Below are 19,835 nucleotides of genomic sequence, written 5' to 3'. Positions count from 1 at the left end.
TGTTACACTCTGACATTTGGAAACACACCGTGACTCACTTAGTCGAGGGAAGAAGAGGCCAAATCACAGTGAGGCTGGTGGATCACTGCTTGAAGTAAGCAAGATCCCTGGAAGATGTAAAGCATTTTATATAAACATGTAAACAAGGAGCAATCTTACCTTTGTGACCTTCGCAAGTACCACATGTTGTCCTTTCTTTTCTTTACGTTTTTTTTCTTATTCTTTTTCCTGTATCTGAACATTTGTGCTGCTATTAACCAGATTGCAACCACCCCACTTGTGTGCTAATAGTATCCCCTGCTGGCAAAAGAGGGAACATTTTTGCCTCACACACAAACACAGATGGCTATAGAAAAGTCTTACGTTCTGCAGTACAATAATGAAATGTTTTTTAAGACATCAGATTAAGAATATGAGAGTGATATTGTGATGAACTGAAGCTGAAAACACTTCATGAATGAAGGCCCACTGACTTGCTTTCACAGGCTGGGAGCATAGTAATTAAATGTTACCCCACCAGAGGTCACTACTACTTTATATTCAAAACAATTAATTTTATCTGAAATCTCAACTGCTCAATCTCAATCATCAAATGGCCGCAGTAAAATTCATAATCATTGGGTTTCCTGTTGCAAAAGCAAAGCTTTTAATTCAGAAAATAATCTAACAGGCAACTATTTATGAATGTAACTAATAACAGGCAGAGCATCCTGATTGAATTCCAATTTTAGATGTGAAACAGTGATACAGTGAAAAGCACATAAGCCAAGAGGAGTCACTGCACCTTGTGCAGCTACAATCTACCATTCTGATCCACTCATTATTACTGATTGTAGACTCCAATTAGTCATCCGCCACTCAAGACACAGTAGTCAGCGTAGTCTATTTATACATGTATTTTCATTTAGTGGATGCTGTGTGTCGAACTATAAGTTCATCGTTATTATAGATTGTGGAGCAGAGCCTCTATTCCATGTATGTTCCCAAAGCACAGCTACCATCCCTCCTCCTGTAAACATGCTGGTTTCCATGGCAACCTGGAGCAGGATCTACAGAGCAAACACTCCAGCTACCAGGAGAGAAGTGCCGAACAATGGGGTCTGAGCTGAGGTGGAGGGTTAGGGGAGGAGGAGGAGGATAGTGTTAGTGGGGAAGAGAGCAGGTAGCAGATTTATGCAACGCAAAGTCACAGGGTTCACATTATGAATTGGTGATGCTCAGTGGCATAAAGACTGGAAAGAATTTGCACAGTAAAAACTTTATCAGACCAACTTGTCATGTTTTGGGAAGGCTGTCAGAAATACAAAAGACAAATTTAAGAATGCCTGCAATTTTTAATGTGTTCCAGTATGTTATGAGCTGCATTTGAAAGAATTTGGATAGCATTTTTCAAAACAGCATTTTAAAGATTTTTACAATCACAGTTTTACTGAGACGAAAAACACATCAATATATTACATCAAAGAACAATGAACATGTATTCATGTTACTTAAAGCTAGGCCACTGTGAGGCAGGATGATCGATCATTCACTCCTTTTCTAGCTTTGAGCTACTTTGAGGATGTCTGTATCACTGCAGCTATATGCAACATTACATGTTAAATTTAGCCTACTGTTGTAACCATCTGTCATTTTATGCACACAACTCTTTCACCTTACCACCACAGATTTGCTGTTTTTAATGCTTTAGTCACAACAGATAGGCCAAGCTGAAATGTGACTTGTTGTTTTTCAAATTAAAAATGAAGGGTATGACTTCATGTTTTTGTTTGCGGAAATTTTAATTAACAATTTAATTATTTTTTAAATCAATTAATCATCAATCAATATGCAACTGAGCAAGAAATAGGATACATATTTCTTATAATGCCATGACGAGGACACGCGCGCGCGCCAACCCTAGGCTCCAGTGGGAGACAAAAAAACAAATAAATCTGTAATAATTTACTGTTGAAGTCCACTCAGTTTGAAATGACGTCGTTCACTTGAAGCCGTGTCAAGGGCAGAAGGGGGAGGCCTAGTCGGCGGAAGAAAAGAAGTTCCTGGAAACAGAGGAGTGAGGCGGGACGCCGCGGTTCAAACTGAGAGCTTCCTCGGAGGCTTGACTTCTGTGCTCAGTGCACAAACTCTCAGAGACACGGCAGCGGCTCTCCCGGTGTTATCCAGCTTACACTCACAGCTCGGCGGACTGAGGGAGCCACTCATCGCGACATGTCACTTTGGGAAAAGCGTTTGCGACATCAACATCAACAGGTGAGTGAAGGCGCCTCCGACAATAACAGTGTGATGAGAAACTTGACTGCAAAGGTCATATTTTTTTGAGGATACATTTGTAAACACTTTCTAGATTAAAATCCGAATAGATTAAATTGAGTAGCAGCTGTTAATATGGATTATAGTGAGCCTACATTTGAACTTTAACGAAGTTGAATCAGCATGTTAATGATCATGCTGACACCACAGAACATGATAACTCTCATTTTAATAAAATATATTTTCCTATGGTAGTATCCTTTATGTTGTCTAATATTTGTTTATTTACATATTTGTAAGTCTGACATAATGTTGTTTAAATACAATCTAGAAATACATGGTGAGCAGTTAAGGTGGTTGTGGTTGAGTGGTTTTCTACATGTTTTAGGTTCAAAGTACAAACACTATTCATTGTTGGTTTAATATTACATTTGATGTTTTAATTCCATATTTTACAGTCAATTTATGTTGTGTTGTTTTATGTTCATCATATCCCAGGAATGAGCTGTGGATTATCATATCCTGTGTAAAGCAAATTCAACAAACTGCAACTACTTGAATCAACTTCCTCATGAGCTCAGAGCTTCTGCTGAATCTGCTTCAGCCATGAGTGGACAGGGTTGTCAGCTCCTGGTGTCTCCTTGCAGCGTGTCCCCATCGTCACTGAGCATGATCAGGGGACACCAGTCCCAATCCATCAGGATACCCATGTCTTCCCCCCAACGGGCCAATCTTAGCCCCTCCTCGGGCATGGAGAAAGTGAAAAGAGGGGCCGTCCACTCCTTTGCTTCTGGGAAACAGAGTGGAAGCCATGTTGTCCTGCCAACCCTGAGCCTCCGCAGACAGGTGTTGACCAATGGGAAACATCTAAACATGCAGCAAGTGCCTACTCATCATCCTCCAACCACAACAGTGACAACCACCACACAGACAAGACACTGCTCCTCAAACAACAGCTTCAAAGGTAAAAACAAAGGTTAAAGACATACAATCAACCCAGGTTGTGTGAGCAAAATGCAAGTGTCACTTTACTCTCCTGTACAGTATTAATACTGCAGTATTCAGGATCTAAACCCCAGCTCAAAACAAGCTCTGCCTACGTTTTAACTGAGACATCAGGGCACACATCTCATAAAATGATAAGTCTGATAGAGTGATGTTGTATTATTCTCCACTTCACCAAAAACTTCACTTATTCCTGTGTGCTCTTCACAGCCTCACTGTCTTCTGTCTAGCCGTCTTGTTCTTATTTATTGATAATTAACCAAGCATAAAACCTGTCCCTAAATTTTTCTACAGAGGAAAAGTGGAAGGAGGTGAAAAGCACATTAGTGATTAACCGAGCAGAAAGTGTCTCTGGCCTGCTCAGGCTGGCGAGGGAAATTCCACAATCTGCTGTATAAGTCAGTTAGAGATAAAGCAGAGTAAATGTGCTACATTTGAGTTTGATTTGCATTTGTTAATGTATTTTCTAGATAGTTGTGTAATATTATGTTAAGACTTTGAGCTGATCTGTGGAGATTTGCTGAATGGGGATAAAAGTTGTGTGTATGCTCAAATAAATGATCTCCCATATGGATATTCTGTTTATTGAATTGTGGGCTTGTGTCCAGCAGATTTCTCTGTGTCTGGGCCTACCATGGAAGTATTTGGTCAGCCTGCTGCTGCTAACCTGACAGTGACCAGTAGTCCCATGACTGTTGTCACAGGCCAACGGTATACTGCAGGGCCTGCAGCAGCACATCCTCCATCACATCCACATAGTGTGCAGATTCCCCACACTGATGCCAGGTGGGCAATATCAATAACAGTATGTGATGATGAAGCTCACTAAACCTTAAGAGTGATACTAAAGTGGATAACAACAATCTGTTTCAGATCCATACTGTCCAGGGAATCCCTGGCATCCACCACCCTTAGTCTGTTTGAAACACAGTCAATGTTTAGTGGCAGACATGAATGGTCGTATGGCTACCGTGTGCTTCCTCCCCTGGGTCTACATCAGTGCTCCACCCAGGCCAGCGAGGGAGGTGAGCAGCTCAGCCTTTCCCCTGGCACAGCCATGTCCAGCACGACCATATCAGGCGGCACTAGCACCTCTGCCTCTCTGCCCTCCTATCTCTTTGCAGGTGATGCTGGAAGCCCTAGACAGTCTCGTGCTAAGAAGAGAGCTCTTTCCATGTCACCTTTGTCAGATGTCATGGGTATTGATTTCAACTCCATCATACGCACCTCACCTACCTCACTTGTGGCTTATATCAATGGTTCCCGCAGCTCTCCAGCCTCCCACCCCACACTCTCACCTGTCCAGTCTGACGGTTATGGTCACTTCCTGGGTGTGAGAGGCTGCTGCATCCCCCTGGCCCATCCCTACAGCATGCCAGGCTCTTCACAGGCTCTGGCCCCACAGACAGAGTGTGGCCGTATGCAGATGCTTGAAGAGGGAGGTGGTCTGGAGAGCCAGATGGCTAACATGGTGGTGGAGCAGCAGTGCCTCCCAGAGGAAGGAGGGGCACTGGAGAAGACTTCAGAGAGCTGCAGCCAAACCACCAACAACCTGCTGCCACATCTACAGTTACAGCCAGCCCTGTTGACGACTGTCCAAGAAGCTGCTACTCCACAGGGGCCTCCACCACCCTACCACTCACACCAGCACATTCACCTCAATAAACATCACTGCAAAATAAAACCCCCTTCTCAGGACCTTCTTGCACAGGCTCCCATGTTTCCTCCCAGGCATGGGGTGAGCTTTTTACCCCAGGTCCCAATGCTGGAGGAAGAAGAAGGAGAGCTGGAGGACTATGGGGCCCACTGCTGCAGGTGGTTGAACTGCAGTGCAGTCTATGAGCAAAAGGAGGAGCTGGTACGGCACATAGAAAAGCTACATGTGGACCAGCGGAAGGCTGAGGATTTCACATGCTACTGGGTGGGCTGTCCACGCAACTTCAAGCCCTTCAATGCCCGATACAAGCTTCTTATCCACATGAGGGTCCATTCAGGAGAGAAACCCAACAAGTGCACGGTACAACTTGCAGATCACAGTCTACGCTTTATTTTGATACTTAATTTTTCTGCCTCTTAGAAGTCTCCCCTCCTGACAATACAAAGATAGCACAGCTCCCTCTCAATCAGAGGAATATTTTTTTACTCATTTGTGAGCAGGCTGAGTGAGTGGTCAAAGCAGGAACATGATGAATGTTAGGTTTTCAAGCCTCAGGCTGCAGAAAAAAAGCCTTTTTTAAGGCAAATGCATCATGTGCTCTGTGTTTATGGCCAAGGTTTAGATAAAAAAAATATGGCCTCTCTCTCCTCTTAACTTTAGCCATGGGGTAATTAGCAGAGCTCTATGATAATTGACATGGGAGTTAACTCAATTATGTAGTTATTAAATCAGCACAAAGGATGCCGAGCACTTTAGATCTGGAATAGCACTATGGCTCTCTAGTAGCTACTGGGCCTGTCAGCAACAGGGGGTTTGCCTGGCCACCGTCTGACAAACTTGGCTGCCATTCTGGGAAGGTGATGCCCCATAGTCTGGCTCTCTACAGGTCTGAATCTGTGGTCAAAGAGTTGGCGTTTCTCCATGGGCCTGATTACTGATGAATTACTAGCTTTGTTTGTCCAAGATGGATGATATAGTTCTTTCAGATGTGTTGCAATTTAATGATACCTATTTAGTTTTGTTATTAGTTTTGAATGTAATGTGAGACTAAAATATAAAAACAAGACTAAGAGTCTACAGCTGTACTGAGGCACAGCAGTGCTTTGAGCTAAATGCTTGTGCTCGTGTGTTAGCATGGTAACATGTGCTTATTAGCACCTAACACAAATGCAGCTAAGGCTGATGGGAATGTCATTAGCTTTGCAGCTATTTGGTTATAAACCAAAGTATTTGGCAATAATAATTTTAACCCAATGGTGGTGTTAGATGAAAAGTCAGGGGATTGCCAAAGTAATTACAAATTATCCCGAGGGAGCCATGAATGTCTCTACCAGATTTCATGGCAATCTATCTAATAGCTGTTGAGATATTTCACTAAAGCCAAAAATGACAACGTGGTGCTAGAAAAAAGGTCAGGGGATCACCAAAGTCAGTACGATACATTGTCTGGGCAGCATGGCTATCTCTACCAGATTTTCTGCCAATCCATCCAGTGGATGTTGACATATTTCACAGGATGTAGTGAAAAAAAAAAGTGACCTGCTGGTGGCTCTAGATGAAAAGTCAGGATCACTGAAATCAGTAGGATTCATCCTGTGGGGATTATAAATCTGTACCAAATTTCATGGCAATCCATGTCATAGGTGTTGCCACTAGCCTGCCTACAAATCATGTATGGGTTTTACCCCACTCTTAACTCCCCTCTGTCTTTTTCTCACTCCGACTGGGAAAATACTTGAGACTTAGATGAGTAATTGACCAAACATGCTTCATGTCACTGCTTTCAGCAAGTCAATTATTAACAGTATGCATACCTGCAGTCGACCTTTTGTACCAAAATACTCACTTATTAGTTGAAGCCCACTCTGTTGCCATGGGGCTACAATCATTGGATGGGTCTGTGTTCCATGTAATCATTCAGTAATGAAGAAAGTATTCATGGTCACAACCCAGTCCCAAAAACAGAACTGATACAACGTGGCACTTGTGTTTGTGGCACAGTAATTATAGTAAATGCTAATTCTGACGAAGGACAGAAACACCAACACTTACGTTCCTGCGCTTTAATGAGACATTTTGAATCTGTGTGGATTTTCTTCAGGTCAAGAATGAACATCATGTCAGTTCAGGCTTTTTCTTCCTTTACATGGACGTTTTCACAGACCTGAGTCAGTGCATGTGATTACTTACACTCCCTCTGAGATTGAAAAGTTGTGCTTAAATAATAGATATGAAAACTCTGAATCTCACAGAACAGTTAGAAAAGCTAAAATCGCTTCAATATTTAGAGAAAGTTAACTTCTCTTGAAAGAGCCCACCTTTCAAATTATACGACTATCCAAGATGCAGCACCCGCTTTTCTTAGGAAATGATTGGCAGATGAATAAACTGATCAGCAGAACAATGAGGTAGCTCTTGTTACACAGTGAACATATAGGGCAGGCCCAGGCTTGTACCTGTCATCTCACAATCTGTTTAATGATGATTCAACAGTTTGTTAGCATATCCTTGACTCGCCAATCTACTTGCATCTGTCACTCTGATTTAAACGTGAGGTTTTAAAAGCACAGTTTCAAACCCAAACAAGATAGTTTTACAGTCATTGTGAGTCAGTACGTTAATTATGATTTTTGGATAGGTTTTAGTATCATTCTGTGCTATAACCATTTTTCTAATTGCTCTTCTGGTAGCAGAGAAATGGCTTGCTCTTTGAAATTATTAGATTGTACATTGTGGCAACACTAAAAATCCCACTCAATTAATATATAATGAGTTGATTGTGTTTTTATTTTTTATTTTTTATACAATAATTAGCACCAGTTAGCATCAGTTATTGGCAAAGTTGGCCAAAATGTACTTCATCTACTGTCTTTCAGTATGCATTATTCATGCTGCAATCAATCAGTGCATTTGCATGAAGTCAAAATGAAACACTCTATCCTTGCTAATCTACTAAATTTTGCTACATGAGCAGCTTGTAATTCAATCCTTGTTAATGCCACTGAGGGCAGGCTCGATAAGATTTCAGGTTTGACAACATTTTAAGCGCCATCCTTACAATTGTTTGGAGGGAACTAACTGTGTTTTGGCACCAGGAACTGGTGCTTTATTACATGGAATACGTTTTCACATTACAGTCGTTAATCTTCATTAGTAAACAAATTGTTTTGTTTCAACTTTAAGAAAATAAAAGAATAAAAAGAAAACCAAGTTGCTCATAAAAAACAATGAATAGCCTGGATATAATTGCAATTATTTTGTAAAAATTGGATAGTTACAAATCACAACAACACATTTGCCCTATTACAGAATATTGTTGCCATTTATTGATCCAGAAATCTAAACGTCCTCCTCAGCTTCATGAAAAGTCCCTCATAGTGTCTTCTAAAATGTAGGTATAATACCAATTACTGACAGTTTGATACATATATTGTTTTAAATATTTGAAGGTTCATTTGATTCATTTTGTTTTCTGTTAACACTGAAGCATTTTGTCCCACATTTTGTGTAGTTGTGGCAAAACTATTATTTCCCATGTAACAACCCTCCAGGAATTTACAAGCCAGCGAAGACTGGAAAGCTAAAAATAGTTACAGTGGAAACAGGTGAAACAAAAAGAGCAAAGAGGGTAGAAATATCACTGGTGAAACAGACGTGGAAGAGTGGAGTCCAGAATGAATTGACCTCAGAGTAGAACTGGGCACTGGACAGACTCTGCTGGCACACACTGCAGCTGTCATTGTTCAGCCAGGGCATGAGTACCTGCCAGGACCTGTCAGAAGCTGGCTGTAACACTGGTCTACACTGAGGAGCCGTGCTGCTTTCTTTTCAGCCCAAACGTCCCTCGCGACAAACTAAAAAGCCCTCTGCGCTTTATGAGAGCTTCATGAGACAGAGAGAGAGAGAGAGTTACACAGTAACCCACCCCTGGCTAGTCCTGGAGTCTTGGCAGTATTTTAGCTTTTTGCTGGTTTTCACTTGTCTATCCACTTTGGTTCAGAGAGACTATTTATCTCTGTCTGTGCTGTTTTTCTTGTGCCACTCTAGTTTAGGGGTCTGCTGTTAAGTCTTGTTTTTAAACTATATTTAGGATTAGTCCACTTCACAAATGCGTCCCCTTGTGAAGGAACATTTACTTAATAGAACAGTATTGGAAAGAATTGCCTGAGTGAAGCACATTCCTCATTTTGTGCTACTCTGCTGTCTTGTTCGGTTTCCAATTTAGTCTATTTGCTTTGACAACATGTTAAGATTGTTATTGTTCATATTCAATGTTGATCAACCTAGACCTTATGCTTTTATAACATTTCGAGAACACAACCAGCATCCATTTAACATTCAAAAAATGATTGTGATAACATTAATTTGTAACAGCTTTGATGCAAACAAAGTTTAGCTAAAAGTCATGTGAAACATCTTTATTTCCAAGTTCAATTGTAACAGATGTCAGGAACTAGCTGTGTCATGACGAGGAAGGCAAGTATTTCTATGTGGAATGCAGAAGAATGTTATAAGTGAACTATTAATGGGAAGAAAAAAATGTTTTAATTTGGCTTTGGCAGTGATGACTGAGAGGTATCAGTATGTGAGGAATCTAGTCCTAGAGGAAAAATAACAAAATTGGACATGGTCTGTGTGTTTTCTCCATAAGGCTTAGTAAGGACATTCCAAACCCCCTGTGAACAGGACGAGGGAGAGTAAAGTCCTGGCTTTACAAAAGAAAAGCTTTGATGATTCACATATTTTAGTAGTGAAGTCATTGTGGTCGCATGATACTGCAAAAAAGAGCTGTTTTGCATTACTGTGGTATTAGTATTTTCCTGAAACCCAAGAAGTAGTGCAAGGCCGTGTGTATGATGCTGTTACATATATAATGTGGTCATTCTTCAGTCTGAGTTTTGCTGTAAACATATTAAGAACAGTCTACTAAAAGTGACCTTTTTTTGTAATTGGAAGCCACCAACCGCTGTCAAGGTGATGCAAGATGAAGGATACAAAACACAAATTACAATACAGTGATGTGTGTATAAACACTGACCCCTGCTGGTGACACACACAACCATTAGAAATGTATTATTTAAAATATGATATTGGTGTTAAGTAAAAGTTTTAATGTATATGTGGGAGTAAAAAAAAAAAGTTTTTTTGACAGGATACATTGTTTGAAAGCACAAAGCCACAAGATTCTGAATAAATATCACTGTGACAACAGTTCCTTATTTAGTAACAGGACTGCATACAAAACAGAAAACAAAAAGAAAACAGGTGAGAACAGGCCATATATCTCTACCATGTTTGTGCCTCTGTAAATGTGGTTCATTAGACGAAACGGTTCAAGAGCAGTAACGTTTCATTTTGGGTATGTTATTTCAAATTCAGAAAATAATCGCAGTGTAGTAGGAATTGGCTGATGGTAAAAGCAATGTGGATGTATAATAATCAAGCATATAGAAAAAAGCAATGCAATTGAGTCTGCTCACTATTAGTAATAGCCAGGAGTTCCAAGTTGTGACTAGATAACATAAAAATGCCATAAAACTAAAATACACCTGTCTCTGCTCAATGTTTAGCCCTCTCAGAGCTTTGCTACTTTATAGCTGCTTGCCTGTAAACCATGAAACTCCACTGATACTGTAGCAGTGAGCGGTTAGGGCTTACTTGAGTGTCAGTTGAGTCTAAATGACTGTCATTTTTCTATTCAAAAGGTTTTCTATATTTCCTTTTCCACTCCCTCCCACACACTGAGGTCAGCAGGCCTTTGTCTGCAGTGATTTCCATCTCATAAGCTTGTAGCTCCAGGTGTATGGGCAACAGCAGGTTGGAGATTCTTATAGAGGTTATATTGAATATTACACTGGATGGAGCCAACAGCAAAAAACAAAGGACTGCAAACTAATGACCCCCTAGGCCTGTTTTGAATGCATATAGTAGAAACACTGCTAATCTGTGGCTACCTGATGGCAATTACCTGCTTGGACTGCTTTTACTGTGTTTGTATGCGCTTACAGTTCGAGGGCTGCAAGAAGGCTTTCTCTCGGCTAGAAAATCTGAAGATCCACCTGCGTAGCCACACGGGGGAGAAACCCTACATGTGTCAGCACCCAGGATGTCACAAGGCCTTCAGTAACTCAAGCGACAGAGCTAAACACCAGCGTACACACCTGGAAACAGTGAGTGGCAGCCATGCACAGACACATACAATTATGGACGGTATTTCAATGTTTGCCTCTATGTGGAGTCCTACAGGTTTTCATATGTCTGTGGTTGTACAGAAGCCATATACGTGCCAAGTGCCTGGCTGTGCAAAGCGTTACACTGATCCCAGCTCCTTGAGGAAACATGTGAAATCCCACTCTACTAAAGAACGACAGTTACGGAAAAAGGTACGTACTACAGTGCATGTTTTGTTTTTTTACAGTTTTTCTTTCTGAGAACAAACACTACTGTTCTTAAGAATGTGTTTTACTGAAAAATGTTATACTGCATAACTCAATATAAACTGTCCGCTGAATTTGTTGACTGACAAAATAAACTGGATTAGTAAAAGACATAAGCTGGCTCCAGCTCTTGCAGTCATAAATAACTTTATACCTTGACTAAATCTGATTAGTGATGATTGCAAGTAGACAGCATCACTTCCTCAACATTACAACCATGAACAAAAGAAAAGCTATATCAATACATTTCACATGTCATTTGATTGTGCTTTCATTTGTCCTAATTAGCTGACAGTACTGAGTACTGATGGTGATGATGCATGTGCTCTCCATCCCACTCTGTTAAGCTCTTGCAACTTAACTTGTTCACAGAAAAATATAAATTTCTTTAACTTTCAGTCAGATAAAAATATCCAGCAAACTGGCTTGTCAGTTTATATTTCAACATAAGTTAACACTGAGAGAGCTAGGTCAAACACAAATACACATAATCATGTTGCTTGTCACGTTTATCCTGTTTTCACCTCCTTTATTTTCCACTTAGGGCGACTCCATTACAAAGTTTCACATAATGGCACTGCAGTGTTTTCAGTTTAGATTTTTGTGAGAGAGATTTATGCTCTTTAGCTCTTACCGAGGGTGATGTCACCATAGATACAGACAAAGAAGGTGGGTAGTTACTAAAAAAAGTGACATTTTACAAAGTCTCCCACATACACAACTTCTTTCATCTAAAACTCAAATAAATGTTTCTTGTAAGTGTGACTTGACTAATGACTCTCAAGATGGAATGCATGTTATATTTGTAGTTGCTCAAAGGGCATCAAAATTTTCCGGCCATGAATGATGCCTTATGTAGGTTTCCAGATTGATTTGGAATTTATTTTAGTGTGTTTTTGTTTAATGTTGTAAAGATCAATTCATGGACCCGGCTAACAGAAACAGAAACATAACTTTTATGTCCATGTTCAGATCTATTAAAGAACTATTACGGTATTACCTCTGTTCTTCTGCCAGAATCCCATAACTGTTTATGTTTATGGTCCATGTGCCATTTGTGTAGATGAAATCCACTGGTGGTGTGACCCAGGATACGCTGACAGACTGTTTAACCATCCACCCTCTGCAACCAAGCCTTTCTCCTCTGGCAAGGATAGACAACAACTTGAACTCTTCCCCTTGCGCTTCCCATGAGTCATACTCTGGTATGTCTAAGCCCTGGCTCTTTGCATTAAAATGTTTGATATGAAAACTAGATACTTAAGCATATCCCCCTGCAACCATATGCACATAATAGGTTTACCCATTAGATGTAGGCTGTGGTGGACAGCCCTGAAGTGTCTGTAATCCCTGTTCCTCAGCTGCCCCGCAGGGACAAGACTCCTCCAGCAATCCTCACCTGGCTCTGTTGTGCTCCTTACAAGATGATTACAGGTACGGAGGATTTTTGTGTTATTGTGTTCGGTTTGACGGTTTTATATTGAAATGATATGAAAAAAATCTTTGGCATAAAATCCACAAAATAAATCCTTCAAACTATGTTACTTGCACATGTTTATGCATATATGCATAATGTTACAAGAATTCCAACTACTGAAACCCCCTCGTTGGTAAAGTAAATGCATACTGTGTTAACGTGCACATACCCATTCATAAGCAAAAAAACTTTACTCAGCAAGCCAACTGGTATTTTCTTTTCATTTTGTATTCCCATTGGCACAGTTGGAACTTTGACTGTGCCATGACTGATTTAAATGCTTCACAAATCCTTTTTTCTCCCTTTTGATGATCTGAAACAATCAACTTAAACATAGGTTGTCATGGCTTCAAGAGTATAAGCTCATAATTAGAATAATCAGTTTAAAAGAAAGCACTATTTTGTACCCTGATAAAAGAGTCTAAAGGGTTTTTGGGGGGCTTTTTTTTTTGGTGTGTGTGGGTGGGTGCTATGGCTGAGAAGAGGCTTTACAGGTTGGGGATGGCACAACACATTTCTCTGGTCAACCCATAGGAAAACCTCCCTACATCTATACACTTCAAAGCATGTGATAAAGTATTTCTGTCGTTCTGAGCAGTCAGATGCTCATGGCTCCTCACTGGCTGTGATTGTTCTCATATCAGCGGTAGGCCAAAGCATTCACTGCAGGATTCTGGGTAGACAATTGGCCTGTGAAAGCAGACCATGCCTTGCCTCATTGGTCTTGACCGCTGGTATTAATGGATGCTATAGCCACCGACAAGAGCAGCTAAGGAATTCAATAAGTGAATCATAAAATCTAAAAAATACCATTTAAGGTCCAGTGGGAGAGTAGAGACGCTGTAATTACTTTTTTTAGATGTTAAATCGATTGTAAAATCCTTGTTGCCATTTTCTGTACACTTTACTGGGATTCCCTTCAGTTCCCATTCAGTTTGTGTATATTGTCAGCAAACTCTGGCTCCTTTAATATTCTTGCAAATGTGTTTCTTGGCCAAACCTAACAGCAGGGGTGTCAGCTGCCATGGCCACTGAACAATATTTAAATTTACTGGTTAAATCCTCTGTATTTAACAATGAGTGACATGAATGTGAAAGTAATATCCTTGATTTTCTTTATGTTGTAACAATGAGCGACAGAGGTGTAAAACTTAAGGTAATGATTTACTACAGGGTTGAACTCTTGTACAACCCAGACTTAGAGAGAAAATATGATATTCACTGAAATGAAATGAAGTTTTCCTATTTTAGCTGATTGCACTAAAGGACAGAAGGAGCCGTCTTGATCTAATATCTATACAAAAGTGATAATCTATACAAGAGTGATGACGAAACCAATTGCAGGCATAGATTTGCACTGTTGTGTTGAAAAATGCTATTAATAAGCTTGTATTGCACGAGTCATAGTGTATAGAGTACAGACTGTAATACATCATAAAGTGCCTCTTGAGAGCCTCTGTTCCTACTTATATCAATTGCACAGAGAATCAATCTTGTGGTCATGAACTTGATAACTGAAACACCTGAGATGGCAATTTTTTCAGTATTGCGCAGAAACTATTTATTGTATAGAGCACATATGCATATGTAATATATATGCTTTTAAATTCTGTTTCAACTTGGAGCAGAAAACATCCTACATGGAGTGTACTGTGTCTCTTCATTGCTGTACCAGAATTATACCGTGCAGAAAATGAAGGCTTAAATCAGCAGTGCAGAAAGCCACCATGCTAAGGCAGTGAGGCAGAGGTATCCTTTGAAAGCAGTAATTCTTTCCTCATTACATAGATATAGCAAAGATTGGAAAGTTTGAGCTGAAAGAGGGAGCTTTCTGCATTCTTTCAAGTGTTTATTTCAAATACGTGCCATGTTGTCTATCTCATCTGCATCATTCAAGCAAGTGAAGGATTGCCTCAGGATAATCACAGATATAAAGACAGTTTTATTTCATGCGATTGGTTGTCGTGAGTCAAATGCACACAGAATGGGTGAAACTGTCACCTTATCATTACCTCAGGAATAATTAATGCTTTATTTGCAGGGTAACTGGTTATCATGCCTTTGTGTGAAACTGGGGCAAATATGGAATTGGAAAAATACAATTGTTTGTTAAAGTGTAAAATTCTAATTTAAGTGTGGTTAAACGTTTCTCTATCTAATCTACGTTTGACATCTACAGTACAGTACAAACTATTATGTCTATGCAAAATATTGTGTCTTACTTATTTTTTAAGGAAACCATACACTGAGTCATATAAAGTATAGAGGATTGACCCAACAAAGGCAACACCTGTAGAATGTATTGCATTTCAGTGCAGTACCCCTGCAAAAATACTGCCTCACATCTAAATGCAGTAATCCTTGATTCCATTCAGTGGGTAATCATTTCTAATATATGCGAAATATGTAGAAATCTTTTTTATATTAACAATGCTAGATACACTTTACAGGTTAATGGAATCCAGCCTCAAAGATACCATAAAGTTTTATAATGAAACAACTCTCAAAACATTTTCTACATTCTTAATTGTCTATTGTTTTGGAAATCAGAACGGTTTTCTGCATGGTTCACAGAATATAAGTATAAGAATAATCCTTTTTTCTGTTTTTCTTTTTCTCAATTCCTCAAGCAAAGTCTTTAATTCAGTCTGAAATATTTCAGGTTTGTTGATCCTTCCCCTCACCAGCTCTTCCCCGGGGACCAGTGTGGGCCTTGCTCTTCCACCTGCCTCCCGCATCCTCCCAATGGGACATCCCTACAGAACAACAGAGATCTGAAGCAGCCCAGCCAGCCTCCTGATCTAGCAGATCACAATCCAGGTACTCGGGAGGTTTACCCTCAGCGTATTCTTAAGGTTTGTCAAATAGATGTAAGTAGAATTGTGCAGAAGGGAATGTTACACTGAAAAAGGTCTATAGTGAACGTTTCATATCTGAAGAGCCTATTAGCAAACATCTGAGCGGTTTGACAATCTGTTTGAACAGATTTTCACACATGCACATTAATTGTGCAGTATATCATTATGATGTATAGCAGGTGGCTGGTGACTTTTCTAGTCAGACAGAATCAGGCAGCTCCACTCTAAATATCTTTAAATAGATATCACCTCTTTTCCCCTCAGAGTTGACAACCACAGTGATGTTGACAAGGTGTTCAGAAACAATTTACTGTTAACTGCTGAGATAAAGATAGGATTTGAAATGACTGACATGTTTGTTTCATTTATGCGGCCTAATGCTGCTTTTCAACTGGAATGTATAATTTAAGGAGAAAAGCTATAGACTTTAATTGAGTTGTTTTTGACATATAAGGATAAAAGAGTGAGGCTCTCCTCGTTTACCCTGTAGGGCAGATGAAGTTGCTATATTCTCCTCCACAATATGGTGGGATCACAGCACAGATCAGCTCGAGTCACCTGATGCAAGATGATGCCTTTGGTGACAGCCTCCCTCCAGCAGTCAATAATCCCAATGGGGTGGCCACCTTACAAACAGCTCTTTCCTGCATTACAGGTAATGAAAATACAATCTAAACAAAATTGCACGCGGATGAGCACTTTATTACCATTGGATTTCACAACTGTCACTGTGCATACATGCATCTGTGTATTTCTGTGTGTGTGTGTGTGTGTGTGTGTGTGTGTGTGTCTGTGTGTGGGCGTGGGTGCATCTGCAGGGTTTGATGTCCACAGCCAAGCACAGGATGTGCCTCCTAATCAAGGACTGCATGGAGGAGATTTCTTCAGTGTGGTGGACCACTGTACAAGCCAGGTCTCCTGCATCTATACAGAGGGATGATATTACTCAGTTGTTGGTTTTGTTCCTTTGCAGTGTTTTGCGTACACATTCCATATAAGGCAGATATTCATAGGAAGAACACAAATCTGACTCAACACTCTGGCTTCTGCCTCCATAATCGATGTATAGTAATGACTGAGCCTACAGGTTTTTAATGTTTACTTTCTTAGTTTTTATACAGCTTGTGTATAACATGTAGTAAGTACTTCAAGTTGGTTCTGGTGACATTTTGCTACATTCAACACTGCAATCAAAGCAAAGTATGCAAGGGATCATTTATGAAGGTTTTTCTTAGAACCATGGCTTTGTAACTATAGTAACAAGACAGCCTTACCGTTTCAGTGTAATGTTCATAGGCATAACCTGTTGTTCGAATATAGTAAAGGGCTCCTGTGCCTAGATCATGAGGCGGATTTGTGTTGGTGGCCATACCAGTGATTTTGCATGTTTTAGTTTATTTACTGCAAATTACTTACACATCAGATTGCACTTGACTCTTTCTGAAAGCATGGCATGTTTTAACCTGTTTTCCTACAGCCATTTATTTCAGTTCATTTCCAGATGGTATGAAAATGAAGTTGTGGGGACTTTAAAACTTGCTTGAGATGGGTAAACTATCACAGTGATTATAGTTGCTTTTATTTTTTCCAGTTATGTTGTCAAATTTTAAAGCAGTGCAGACTTCTCAATCCAATTTTGCACTTTCAGCTGCATTACCATGCAACCACAACACAACTATAAGTAAAAAAGCAGACATGATGATCACCATGGATTACCCAACAAAAAAGCAAATTTTTTAGTGTAGTGAAATGACCATGAGGATAGAAAAACTATATAAAACTCTAAAGCTAGCTTTGTATGTTATGTAAAGTACAAATGATTTGCAGTAAATGGCAAAAGTAGGCAAAAAATGCTGCTATGGTGCTTTAATTTTTGACTATATTTGGAATGGATGAAGAAAAAGAAGTAAATCATTTGTACCGTTCTTTGTCATTTCTCATACCTTGTGTCTCTCTTGTGGATCAGTTCATGGTGGCTAATTTTATTGTTTTAAGCTCACCACACAGATCACAAGGTTACAATTCCAACACCCCAAGGCAATTGATGAAGAAGAAATGCACATGCCTTTACATACTGAGAGAGCCGTGACACTATCATTTTCACAAATTCTACTAGAAAATAAAAATGGAAGGCAAGAGGTGTTATTTTATGGCTTTTAAACAGCCTGTTGATCTGTCACTCAAGATCAAGGCCAATGATATACTGATATCTCTGCGGCTCTCAAAAATAATGCAACAAATAGTTAGCATGGGTAGTTGTGTGGAGCTCTAAAAATGTTTCTGTTGATACTTGCCACGTACAATATAAACATTTTCTCAGGCAGAAATAAACTCATTTAATTGTTCAAGTCAGCCTCTCTCTATAGAGTCAGTATCTCTATTTGCATTAAACAAAACAAGACAAAGTTAAAAAGGCACAGAGCAGCTACATTGTGGTAGCAATATAAAATTACTTCCTACACTGAAATTGTCAAGGCAATACGCTAGCATAAATCACAGAAATAATTAGCAACACTGCTTTATACCTGAACAGTATGAAAAGCCACAGGTCCAGCAGGCACGTGTCTTCACAGCAGTGTATTTTTCTTGTTTGAAATTGAAAGGACAAACTGTATTACTTGAAAATAATTCTTTTAGCAAAAGAGGGTTTCACTAGTTGCTTAGCAACAACAACAGCTTTTCCAAAAAGCATCTGTTTAGTACTGTTAACCAAAACAAGTGCTGCACAGTGGACACAGGTGGTTGGTTAAGCTTTATGTGCAGTAGGAAACCTCTTAACAATGCTGGCTTTGTTTGGTCACTGTTCCCAATTGAAAAGTTCTGCATGTTTTTAGCCCTACTTGTGCAATGTGGTCAAATGTTTTAACTTGTAGCACATGAGTACCATGCTTTATATTTAGTCATTTAATTGATATCTACAACAATTGTTTTTCTACCAATATCTACCACTTTTGTGCAACAAACGAAGATGACAAGAAGTGTTGCAATAATTTAAGGCTCAAATATTACTGTCAATAACTGCTTGTCAAGCTAAAACACTAAAACAATCTATTGTTTGCTCCAAATGTCAGAAAGTCGAAGCCCAGGTTCAAACAAGGAACATTCATTCAGATTCAAAAGCCCTGAACCAGTTGTTAACACGGTCAAGTAACACCTACAACGATAACATTGAATTGTTCAGGTAGAAAAACATTCATTAGGATCATTAACTTTCTAGTAACAAAGTCTGACAGTGAGAATAATGGAAAAAAAATGCAACATGATGGTCAATAAATACGCAGCACAGAAGAATGGCATTCACCCTTGGTCTATGCAGCCATCTGGTATGGTGAATACTGGGCACTGCCTGCACACGCTTGTGGTTACAAAGTCACATTAACGCTGTGATGTATAGGCAAGGCAATCATTCAGTCAGCATTCATTTTAAGTGATATACCACCAGTTTTTTTCCCATTTTCCTTCCAGCCTTTGCCTTTACCCTTCCCCAAAAGAGAGAGAAGAAAAGGTCAGGTTTTCATTTGAGCATACTTGTATGCAATATGCTCACCTCTCAAATCTGAGAAATAAGAAATGACTGGAATAAGTTTAGACAAAAGTGAGATCTTTTACAATCCTTTTAAAGTTTAAATTTCATATTTTTCTACATGCTTTTATACATTATACATGTCTGAATGAATGCAAATGGATTATGGCCTACTTCTGTATTCAAAACAGTTAGGACACTCTTGAGGTGGGTACGAGTAGTTCCAATACTAAACTATTGCTGTTTTTATTCAATTGTGCCTGATTTTGTGAACTAAAAAAGGGAAAGTCAAGAGAAACATAGCTCCTGAATTGTTTATTATATTGGAGACAAATGAAAGGGCAACACCCAGATGTGAATCTTACAAAGAAGCACAAGCATCACAATACAGACATCATCTGTATAGGCCTAATCATAATTATGACAATAAACTAATCCCAGAATGATGTTGAACATGAACATGTTATTCATTATTGATGGATTGGAAGTCTCCAGATAAATCACACTAAATTCAATTCAATTCAATTTTATTTATATAGCGCCAAATCACGACAAAAGTAATCTCATGACACTTTAAATATAGAGCAGGTCTAGACCGTACTCTTTATAATATTATTTACAGAGA

General features: G+C 39.5%; 1 protein-coding gene across 1 annotated transcript; it reads left to right on the top strand.

The window, feature by feature from the left end:
* Positions 1-2,859: 2,859 nt before the first annotated feature.
* On the top strand, positions 2,860-16,627 carry glis3 (GLIS family zinc finger 3). Its single transcript, XM_070925037.1, has 10 exons — positions 2,860-3,217; positions 3,867-4,044; positions 4,132-5,275; positions 10,924-11,085; positions 11,188-11,298; positions 12,416-12,557; positions 12,714-12,786; positions 15,492-15,649; positions 16,178-16,342; positions 16,506-16,627. Exons 1-10 carry the CDS (start codon positions 2,860-2,862, stop codon positions 16,625-16,627), a joined length of 2,613 nt encoding a protein of 870 aa, XP_070781138.1.
* The last annotated feature ends 3,208 nt before the right edge of the window (positions 16,628-19,835 follow it).

The sequence above is a fragment of the Enoplosus armatus genome, chromosome 18, assembly GCF_043641665.1.
Source record: "Enoplosus armatus isolate fEnoArm2 chromosome 18, fEnoArm2.hap1, whole genome shotgun sequence".
Lineage (NCBI taxonomy): Eukaryota > Metazoa > Chordata > Actinopteri > Centrarchiformes > Enoplosidae > Enoplosus > Enoplosus armatus.
Note: the sequence above shows the minus strand (reverse complement) of the source record. Positions and strands in the feature narration are given on the sequence as shown.